General features: G+C 47.2%; 1 protein-coding gene across 1 annotated transcript in view; it reads right to left on the bottom strand.

Annotated features, from left to right (window-relative positions):
• The window catches only part of cacna1g (calcium channel, voltage-dependent, T type, alpha 1G subunit), a 518682-nt gene that overhangs the window by 13372 nt on the left and 493121 nt on the right, over positions 1 to 12189 (bottom strand). The window contains 2 exon segments of the mRNA XM_034194509.1: positions 112 to 234; positions 8146 to 8289. Of these exon segments, the coding sequence (XP_034050400.1) occupies positions 112 to 234; positions 8146 to 8289 (267 nt within the window).

Here is a 12189-nt window from a genome sequence, read left to right on the forward strand (position 1 = left end):
GGGCCATCAGAGTGTCGTGGGGGACAAGTGGACTTGGAAGCACCCTGAGAAGGAAACTTGACAAGATACTGCAGACGTGAGGAGGCAGAGGGACGGAGAAAGAGTCAGTACATTGCATTCCAGACTGGTTAGAAAGAAGGGGTTAAAATCATCGGGGGCCGAGTCGTCTGTCAGAGTTAGGGACCAGGATTTCTCAGAGGCCAGAGACAGAGCTTCCATCTCCGCTAGAGGAATCTAGGCAGGAAGAGACAACGCCTTGTGAGCAGAGGGAAAAAGCGCACTCGTGCAACACTTAAAAACTAGGACGTTACACACAAATAAGACCTACAGCTAGAGGAAAGTACATGTTTAAAAAGAATAAGCAAAACTAGAGTTCCGTTAATGTAGCAGAACAACAAGGAGAAAAAGAAAATTATAGACTAGATTATCAAAAATTACTGTGATTCTGTTGGGTTAATAACAACAATATTTATCACAGGATCCGGACACACAGAGACGCCAACATTTAAAACTTGATGTGATACAGAACAGCAGACAAATGTTTCCAAAAGATGAAGCAAATGAGACAGTCAGTTTACAGGAAATGTGATGCACATTCAGTCCAGAAACATTTTGTTTGGTTTCCCATCTTGAACGGTTTAGAACCTTTAAGTGTTCCTGGATTCTGCATGAAGAAGAGCTGCTTCGTGTTTGGTCTTGTGGCGGTGTAACAGTGGAAATCAAATCTGAGACACCAGCCGCGCAGAGAAAGCAGCGGTAGGAATGGGCATGCGCGCTCAAATATCAAACCCACTGAGAGGTGGAAGACTGTGTCTCGTAATGACATCCTCACTGTTGTGAAAGTGTAGGTACACGGACCCACAACAGGGGGCGCAAATGAACGGACAATGGAGGAAGTCAAATAGCACTTTTACTGTTGTGAAATAAGCACAACAAACACGACAAATTACAATAGTAGATAATGAAGTCAAATCACAAAAGGTGTCATGTGGGCAGGCTCGAAGATAGAAGACGTCTGTCCAAAGCAGAACCGGAACCACACGATTTCCTCCGCCACCGAACCCCGGGAATACTGGAGCCGCCAAGTCCCGAACTCCCAGGTGGCCACTGCCTCCGCTTGTTGGATCTGGTACTGCTGGTGAGGAACAGAAACAGTTAGATGTGGGTGCGTTTGCACCCAGCAACACGTATGGTGGAAAAACCACCTCCACCTCTCGTCAGGAAAATACTGGTAAGTGCAGGAGTGTGAGTACTTATCCAAAAAGTCCAATACAGTCTCCAGCTGTACTACTCACTATCTGCTATCCAACACACAAGCAACAAAGTATTATTGTCAAGAAGACAACACAATTGGCTGAGTACGTTACCTCCTCGGTAGAGCGATATCTCGGCAAAGAGGTGGAGATGACGTCTTGCTGATATACCGATGCAGATCAGATGATTGGTGACAGCTGTCATAGGTGATAAGTGACAGCTGTCACCCCGGCTGCTCCTGTGAGGCGGCAGTGCCCTCTGGTGCCTGGAGCCCGCACTCCAGGCAGGGTGCCCTCTGGTGGTGGTGGGCCAGCAGTACCTCCTCTTCAGCGGCCCACACAACAGGACCCCCCCCCCTCAACGGGCGCCTCCTTGCGCCCGACCAGGCTTGTCCGGGTGGCGGCGGTAGAAATCGGCCAGGAGGGCCGGGTCCAGGATGAAGCTCCTCTTTACCCAGGAGCGTTCTTCGTACCCCTCCCAGTCCACCAAATACTGGAAGCCCCGGCCCATCCTACGGACATCCAAGAGCCGGCGCACAGTCCAAGCCGGCTCGCCATCGATGATCCGGGCAGGAGGTGGTGCCGGACCCGGAGTACAGAGGGGTGAGGTGTGATGCGGCTTTATCCGGGACACATGGAAAACGGGATGGATCCGCAGTGAGGCCGGAAGCTGAAGCCTCACTGCGGCTGGACTGATGACCTTGAGGATCTTGAATGGACCGATGTACCGATCCTGCAGTTTGGGTGAGTCCACTTTGAGGGGAATGTCCTTTGTTGACAACCACACTTCCTGCCCTGGCCGATACGCAGGGGCCGGGGTCCGCCGACGGTCTGCATGGGCTTTCGTCCTCATCCGGGCCCTTAGCAAAGCAGAACGGGCGGCACGCCACACCCGACGGCACTTCCGCAGGTGGGCCTGGACCGAGGGCACACCGACCTCTCCCTCAACCACCGGAAACAAAGGGGGCTGGTACCCCAGACACACCTCAAAAGGGGAGAGGCCGGTGGCTGACGACACCTGGCTGTTATGGGCATACTCGATCCAGGCCAAATGGGTGCTCCAGGCCGCCGGGTGCGCGGCCGTCACGCAACGCAGGGCCTGTTCCACCTCCTGATTAGCCCGTTCTGCTTGCCCGTTGGTCTGGGGATGATACCCGGATGAGAGACTCACTGTGGCCCCCAGTTCCCGGCAGAAGCTCCTCCAGACTTGCGAGGAGAACTGGGGACCGCGATCGGAGACAATGTCTGTTGGAATCCCATGCAGCCGGACGACGTGGTGGACCAGGAGGTCCGCTGTCTCCTGGGCAGTCGGGAGCTTCGGGAGGGCCACGAAGTGGGCCGCTTTGGAGAATCGGTCCACTATCGTGAGGATGGTGGTGTTGCCCTGGGACGGCGGGAGGCCCGTGACAAAATCCAGGCCGATGTGGGGATGAGGCACGGGCAGCGGCTGGAGCAATCCCGATGCCCTGCAGTAGTCAGCCTTGTCCCTGGCGCAGGTGGTGCAGGCCTGGATATAATCCCGGACGTCGGCCTCTAGGGACGCCCACCAGAAGCGCTGCCGGACAACTGCCACGGTTCTTCGCACCCCTGGATGACAGGAGAACTTGGAGCCGTGACAGAAGTCCAGGACTGCAGCCCTGGCCTCTGGTGGGACGTAAAGTCTGTTCTTCGGCCCAGTTCCGGGCTTCGTGCCAGGGCCTCCCGGACGGTTCTCTCTACGTCCCAGGTGAGGGTGGCCACGATAGTGGACTCCGGGATGATGGGTTCCGGTGGATCCGACAACTCCGTTTTGACTTCATCTTCATGTACCCGGGACAAGGCATCCGATCTCTGGTTTTTGGTCCCGGGACGGTAGGTGATCCGGAAGTCAAAACGGCCGAAGAATAGTGACCAGCGGGCTTGCCTGGGGTTCAGCCGCTTGGCGGTCCTGATATACTCCAGGTTCCGATGGTCAGTGAAAAAGGTGAATGGCACGGACGTTCCCTCCAACAGATGTCTCCACTCTTCAAGAGCCTCTTTCACCGCAAGGAGTTCTCGATTGCCGACGTCATAGTTCCGTTCGGCCGGGGTCAACCTGCCGGAAAAATAGGCACACGGGTGAAGGACCTTATCGGTCTCTCCGCTCTGGGAAAGCACAGCTCCTATCCCTGAGTCCGAGGCGTCCACTTCAACCACAAACTGGCGACTAGGATCGGGCTGCACCAGAACGGGTGCAGACGAGAAGCGCCGTTTCAACTCCTTGAACGCGGCATCGCAACGATCCGACCAGGTGAAGGGGACTTTTGGAGAGGTCACGGCTGTCAGGGGGCTAACTACCTGACTGTAGCCCTTAATGAACCTCCTGTAGAAATTTGCAAAGCCGAGGAACTGTTGCAGTTTCCTACGGCTGGTCGGTTGGGGCCAGTCTCTCACCGCCGCGACCTTGGCCGGATCAGGAGCGACGGAGTTAGGGGAGATGATAAACCCCAGGAAAGACAAAGAAGTGCGGTGGAACTCGCACTTCTCGCCCTTCACAAACAGCCGGTTCTCTAACAACCGCTGCAGGATCTGACGTACATGCCGGACATGGGTCTCAGGATCCGGAGAAAAGATGAGTATATCGTCCAGATATACGAAGACGAATCGGTGCAGGAAATCCCGCAAAACATCATTAACCAATGCTTGGAACGTCGCGGGGGCGTTTGTAAGACCGAACGGCATGACCAGGTACTCAAAGTGACCTAAGGGGGTGTTAAATGCCGTCTTCCACTCGTCTCCCTTCCGGATCCGAACCAGGTGATACGCATTTCTAAGATCTAGCTTAGTGAACATTTGGGCTCCATGCAGGGGCGTGAACACTGAATCCAACAAGGGCAATGGGTATCGGTTACGAACCGTGATTTCGTTCAGCCCTCTGTAATCAATGCATGGACGTAGTCCGCCATCCTTTTTCCCCACAAAAAAGAGACCTGCACCCATCGGGGAGGTGGAATTCCGGATCAACCCGGCAGCTAAAGAGTCCCGGATGTAGGTCTCCATTGATTCGCGCTCCGGTCGTGAGAGGTTGTACAGCCTGCTGGACGGGAACTCAACGCCCGGAACCAAATCAATGGCACAATCGTACAGGCGGTGAGGGGGAAGGGTGAGCGCCAGATCCTTACTGAACACATCCACAAGGTCATGGTACTCCACCGGCACCGTCCCGAGATTGGGCGGGACTCTGACCTCCTCCCTAGCCTGGGAACCGGGAGGAACCGAGGAACCTAAACATACCCGATGGCAGGTCTCGCTCCACTGAACCACTACCCCGGACAGCCAATCGATCCGGGGATTGTGTTTTAACATCCAGGGGAACCCGAGAATCACACGGGAGGTGGCAGGAGTCACAAAAAACTTGATCTCCTCCCGGTGGTTCCCTGACACCACCAGAGTTACTGGAGGTGTCTTATGTGTGATTAAACGGAGTAGGGAGCCATCTAGTGCCCGTACTTGCACAGGTGAAGTAAGTGCCACCAGAGGGAGCCCTGCCTCCCTGGCCCATTTGCTGTCTAGCAAATTCCCTTCAGAGCCCGTGTCCACCAGTGCTGGGGCCTGAAGGGTTAAATCCTCATAAAGGATTGTAACTGGGAGTCGTGTGGCAATATGGGTGTGTCCCACGTGAATGTCTTGGCCCACCCCTAGCCCAGTTTCTAGGGGCGGGCGTTGGTGTTTAACCGCTCGGGGCAGTCCCTCACTTGATGCTCTATCGAGCCACAAACAAAGCACGCTCCGCGGACCAGCCTCCTCTGTCTATCCGGTGGTCTAAATGTGGCCCTGCTCGTGTCCATAGCTTCATCAGCAGGGGGAGCTGTAACCACACGGAGCGTAGAGGCCGTGGAGCGTGGGGAGGGCGGAGCTCGGTCAGAACTGGAAGGGAGAGGGACGGCGCGTGCCCGGCCACGCCTTTCGTCTCGTTCCCGACGGCGTTCTTCTAACCGATTGTCTAATCGTATAACGAGATCAATAAGCCCGTCTAAATCCCGCGGTTCGTCCTTAGCCACCAGGTGCTCCTTCAGGACCAACGACAGTCCGTTTACGAAGGCGGCGCGGAGGGCAGTGTTATTCCAGCCGGACCTCGCAGCCGCGATGCGGAAGTCGACTGCATAAGCAGCTGCGCTCCGGCGCCCCTGTCTCATTGACAGCAGCACGGCTGAAGCGGTCTCTCCTCTATTTGGGTGATCGAACACTGTTCTGAACTCCCTCACAAACCCATCATATGTCTGAAGGAGCCGTGAATTTTGCTCCCAGAGCGCTGTAGCCCAAGCGCGTGCCTCACCACGAAGCAGATTTATCACATAAGCTATTTTGCTAGCATTAGTCGCGTACATGACGGGACGTTGTGCGAAGACGAGCGAACACTGCATAAGAAAGTGCGCGCACGTCTCCACACAACCCCCGTACGGCTCTGGAGGGCTTATGTATGCTTCCGGGGAAGGTGGGAGGGGTCGTTGAACGACCTGTGGAACGTCACTGTTACGCACAGGGTCGACAGGAGGGAGAGCCACAGCAGCGCCCTGAGGGCGCGCTTCCACCTGCGCGGCGAGAGCCTCCACCCTGCGGTTAAGGAGGACGTTCTGCTCGGTCATTAGATCCAACCGAGCCGTGAAGGCGGTGAGGATTCGCTGCAACTCACCGATCATTCCTCCTGCGGACGCCTGTGCGCCCTGTTCTTCCATTGGCCGTTCAACAGCCGGTTGACGCCCCTCGGGGTCCATGACGTTGGCCGAGATATCCTGTTGTGAAAGTGTAGGTACACGGACCCACAACAGGGGGCGCAAATGAACGGACAATGGAGGAAGTCAAATAGCACTTTTACTGTTGTGAAATAAGCACAACAAACACGACAAATTACAATAGTAGATAATGAAGTCAAATCACAAAAGGTGTCATGTGGGCAGGCTCGAAGATAGAAGACGTCTGTCCAAAGCAGAACCGGAACCACACGATTTCCTCCGCCACCGAACCCCGGGAATAATGGAGTCAAGAAACGAGAATCGTCCTCCGGAATTAATAACTTCAAAATGAATCGCCGCTTTAAATAAAATGACACCTTTTTAAAACATTGTAATACAGACAAGAAACTACAATCGATTAAAAAGTTTTTTTCCTCCCAAAATGAAACGTGCTGTATTTCTTTACAAATTACATCCTGAAGTGAAGCACAACAGCTGTAAGAGCTCAGCTCAGATATATGGAAAGACATTCATGCCAATAATGTCTGAAAGGAAATGTTTTTGACAAAAACTACAGATTTTGTTTATTCCTATTTATGTCCAGAGATCAAGGATCCACCATGTAGAGTTTATTATGTCCAAAGTTTAAGGATCCAGTGACCAATTTCATATTTATTTACTTTAAGACTCAATAAAATGTTGTTCAATTTCAATTCAATTTCAATTTAATCGGCTTATAAAGTACCAAATCACAACAAAATCTAAATATACTAAAACAAATACATCACAATTGTACACATATCACAACTGTGATATGTGTACAATTGCGATGTATTTGTTTTATTTAGTCATGGACATGATGAATATTGTTACCTGCTGGACTGTTTCTAGTTTTGATTGGTAACAATGGAAAATGTCTTCTGTGAACTGTCTGTATCTCAATATATTATTTTGAAGAATATATGCAGTAATCTTTTTATTGATTTTATCAACTGAAAAAAAAAATCATATATACGAGTAGATTCAGGTATAATTGAAAGATTTTGGCAATAAATTTGATCCTGTTTACAGTCAATTTTTGTTATAGTGTTTTTTTTTAGGACATCATATTTATACAAATAAGAAGTGTTCACTATGGTCCATGAAGTATAATAAATATATTAAAAGAAGTGTGACAGTGAATGTTGAACACGAATAAAAGAATGAAGATTACTGAATAACAAGACGCGTCCTATTTTTATTTTATCATTGGGCAAAAATGCATCTGTCAGATTTTCACTCTGGATCCAGCCCTGTAGCAGGTGCACCCCGCTATAGCACCCTCAACCCAAACCCTCATCCCACCGCCGCGCTGAATACTGCAAAACATTCCTGTCATTAAAAGTGTAGTCTCTTTCTATTTTTCATATATAAAAAGGATTTTCATTTGGTTCTATTGCAATATTGTTTCTTCATATTAAAATAAAGAATTCACAATATTGGAGAAATATGGGAGACATGCAATGGAAAGTGCCAAAAAGTATTTAAAATTGAAGCAGAAAAAGTAATGGACACACACGCACGCACACACACACACGCGCACACACACCACTCTGTTATGTAACAGTTATATTTTTAGTTGCTTTGCCAAAATGAGTCTGTGGTAAAACTGACATCAGAGTTTTTATATGAATGCAGCTTGAACTTCAAACCTTTGCACGACTGCACGTGTGATTCCTCCTTCATACTGTTGGTAAAATCTCACAGAACAAACTCTCAATATTTGGATTTCCTCCAACAGAAATACTTTAAAAGCAATAAAATTAATTGTAACTTTGCGATATGTCACAGAAATAAGGAGACTTCTAAATAATTTAACGTTCAACACAAACTCAGGTTTGTCAGCTTTACAGGGAAATCAGAAGAGACTACACCTTAAAGAAATTTAAGATGGTTGTGTGTCACATTTAAATTTGAAAAGCTAATTGCAGAAATCTGCCAGCAGTCGTGGTCTCAATAATCACCAACAAAATAAAGATTAAAAAACTGTCTGGATGCCACCAAGCTGCCTTACTGTTCACAGACTGAACCAACAGCCGGATGTGTCCCTGATGATGACTTGTGCAGCCCTAAATGTTGGGCAAAATAAAAGACTGAAGGTGAAATGGAGGAGGTGAAATGGAGGAGGTGAAGTTTCGGCGATGTTGGCGGTGCTCATTGACCTTCTTGTCGGTGGCGTGATCACTGGGCTCGGGGGGCAGCGCGTAGTAGTGGCAGATCGAGCCGGACAGGTTGTCCATCAAACTCAACTCCCCCTCCATCGAACCCTGGACGACCAGGGAGACCGAGTCAAAGAGCGCCCTCCGCTGGACACACAGGTGCGGGGGGGGATAAGAAATAAGTAAAGCGTGTACCACAAAGAAAGAAAGGAAGGAAAAGAGGACTGATCCAAAGAGAAACAGATACAAACATAAAGTAGACAAAAAAAGACAAAATCCAGGACTTGATATGATGATGATCTCAGCATCTCTCCAGAGCCACGAAAATCTAATCTTGTTTCATTCATCAGATCAGTTACACTCACAGAAATATTTAACCCTAACTTTTAAGATTTATGTAATTTTATTACATGACAGATTCCCATTTACTTTTTTTTTAAGATCATTTTAATACAAACCTACCAAATAAACCTTACATGATGCATATTCATTACTGTAATAAATCCTATTCATTTGAATTGCATAATAATTAGGTTACCTAAGCCATTTATCTTGTATTGGTAACATAATTATTATGCAATTCAAACAATATACTTTATGTATTTTAAATAAATAGTCATTATTATTGAATTAGAGTAATTATATTTTATTAATACTAAATACATAAAGCTGAGGATTATGCATTTCAAATAAATAGGATTTATTCCAGTAATGAATATACATCATGTAAGGTTTACTTGGTAGGTTTGTATTAAAATTATCTAAAAAAAAAGTAAATGGGAATATGTCATGTAATAAAATTACATAAATCTTAAAGTTAGGGTTAAATATTTCTGTGAGTGTAATTTCAGACATTTCACAAAGCAAAGATTTTTTTTATTTCCAGTTTTTGCAGTGAACTATCGAACCTGAAAACACACTTCAGCCTTGTTTCAATCGAACTGACAAATGGCGCCTGAACGCAAAAGAAATCTCTGATATTTCACTTAGACCTGAAATGTTTCAGGAGCATTCACCACAAACTCATGTCTGTTAGCGTTTACATCCACCAGGGGGCGCAACAGCACCATAGAAGAGCTGACCTCCCACCAGGGGAAGAGAAGAGACTGGAGCTGAACCTCACATGTTGGAGAGCGAGCGACAGCAGGAAGAGACAGAACACTGTGGAGGGCTGCGTAATGACAGTCAGACCTCTGTTTCCTATCTCCCCAAAAACTTCCCCACATCTACAAATAGCTGCTGAAATGAACAACAAGGCTCCATGCGCCGACTTTCCCATGGCACTGTGACCTATCTGTAACTGGCACATCGTCTGCAGGGACACCCCCCCCCCCCCACCCCAACACACACACACACTATAAATCAGCTTTATGTGAGTCAGTATGAGACAGAATAGTAAATTGCACAAACTTGGTTGCTACATTATTGATATAAATCTCAACAACTCAGGAGCTATTAAATATTTACATGGAAAATATGAAGGGAATTCATCATTATTGAAGAAACAGTCACGTAATATGGATTCTACTCATATGCACGGCAGAGAAAACAGAGCAGAAACAATTCACGGAGGTCGTCTCACAATCCTGAGGCCAATGTTCCGGCTCAGTGATTCATACCGGATCTGCTGGTACTGAAACTAAATATTACTGATCTGACTCTTACAATTCACTTTGGCATTTTTTTTTTACTTGTAGGTTTTTTTTGTTTTTTTAATACCATGTCTCCCCAAATGTTGCAGCTGAGAACGCAATACTGTTTGGTTCAGTTTGTTTTCTTTTTGTCTCTTTCCTTACATCACGACTGTCAGTTCTCAGATCAGTTCATTTAGTTCTTCATTCACTGGAACATAATGTTATTGTCTCAATAAGCACATGGCTCAGAAATCCTGCGACTGAGTCATTTAATTTAATCTTTGACAGATTGTACTTCAAATCAAATCAAATCAATTTTATTTATATAGCGCCAAATCACAACAAACAGTTGCCCCAAGGTGCTTGAATCTTAAAAGATGAATTCATAAACATTTAATTGGCTAAAGGCATTACATATGCATTAGACATCTGCTGGCTGTGGTTTGACCATTGGTGATATGACGTTTAGGTTGGATTAGTGTTAGTCATAGACTAAATTAAATGGTCAGTCAATTAACTGGGACAATTACATTTTTTTATACAACTGACAATACTACGCTATGGTGCCAGGGCTCCCAACTGGGTGAGTATTCAGGGTTTCTAGTGCCTTCAAATAATGGGAACTGGCATTTCGTGCCAATGCAGCATGTACAGAAAGTATTCACACCACTTCACTTTTTCCACATTTTATTATGTTACAGCCTTATTACAAAATGGATGAAATGAATTTTTTTCCTCAAAATTCTACACACAGTACCCTATAATGACAACGTGAAAAGGTTTGTGTGTGTGTATATATATATATATAGGAAATGTATTAGAAATAAAAAAACTAAGACATCACAAGTATTCATAGTCTTTGCCATGAAGCTCAACATTGAGCTCAGGTGTCTCCTGTTTCCACTGATCATCCTTGAGGTGTTTCTACAGCTTAATTGGAGTCCACCTGGGGTAAATTCAGTTGATTGGACATGATTTGGAAAGACACACCTGTCTACATATAAGGTCCCACAGATGACAGTCAGAGCACAAACCAAGCATGAAGTCAAAGGAATTGTCTGTAGACCTCTGAGACTGCCTCAAGGCATAAATCTGGGGAAGGGAACAGAAACATTTCTGCTGCTTTGAAGGTCCCATTGAGCACAGTGGTCTCCATCATCTGTAAATGGACGAAGTTCAGATCCACCGGGACTCTTCCTAGAGCTGCCCACCCGTCTAAACTGAGCGATCGGGGGAGAAGGACCTTAGTCAGGGAGGTGACCAAGAACCCGATAGTCACTCTGTCAGAACTCCAGCATTCCTCTGTGGAGAGAAGAGAACCTTCCAGAAGGACAACCATCTCTGCAGAAATCCACCAATCAGGCCTGTATGGTAGAGTGGCCACTCCTTAGTAAAAGGCACATGGCAGCCCAACTGGAGTTTGAAAAAAGGCACCTGAAGGACTCTCTGACCAGGAGAAACAAAATTCTCTGGTCTGATGAGACAAAGATTGAACTCTTTGGCATCATGTTTGGACGAAACAAAGTCCCTACAGTGAAGCATGGTGGTGGCAGCATCATACTGTGGGGATGTTTTTCAGCAGCAGGAACTGGGAGACTAGTCAGGATTGAGGGAAAGATGAATGCAGCAATGTACAGAGACATCCTGGATGAAAACCTGCTCCAGAGCGCTCTGGACCTCAGACTGGGGCGGCGGTTCATCTTTCAGCAGGACAATGACCCTAAGCAGCCAAGATATCAAAGGAGTGGCTTCAGGACAACTCTGTGAATGTCCTTGAGTGGCCCAGCCAGAGCCCAGACCTGAATCTGACTGAACATCTCTGGAGAGATCTGAAAATGTCTGTGCACCGACGGTCCACATCCAACCTGATGGAGCTTGAGAGGTGCTGCAAAGAGGAATGGACCAAACTGCCCAAAGATAGGTGCACCAAGCTTGTGGCATCATATTCAAGAAGACTTGAGGCTGGAATTGCTGCCAAAGGTGCATCAACAAAAGTATTGAGCAAAGGGTGTGAATACTTATGGACATGTGATTTCTTAGTTTTTTATTTTTAATAAGTCTGCAAAAATTTCAAAATACTTTTCATGTTGTTATTATGGGGTGTTGTGAGCAGAAATTTTAGGAAAAATTAATTTACTCCATTTTGGAATAAGGCTGTAACATAAAGGGTGACAAGGGGGCAGGACTTTGGCTCTTACTGGAGATCCACACCTTAAATACCCTTACAAAGACAAAATCCCTTTGTTAATTCTCTTTTCACAAATAAGCAACAGGTGACACATTAAAGGGAAAAGGTTGAATGAATGAGTGGAAAAAACATCATCAAGTGGCCTTCACACTCACCAGATCTGTTGTGTGTGGGCCGCCAGAAGAGGAGGTACTGCTGGCCCACCACCAGTGGGCTCCCTGCCTG

Source organism: Thalassophryne amazonica, chromosome 18, assembly GCF_902500255.1.
Source record: "Thalassophryne amazonica chromosome 18, fThaAma1.1, whole genome shotgun sequence".
In the NCBI taxonomy this organism is placed as follows: Eukaryota; Metazoa; Chordata; class Actinopteri; order Batrachoidiformes; family Batrachoididae; genus Thalassophryne; species Thalassophryne amazonica.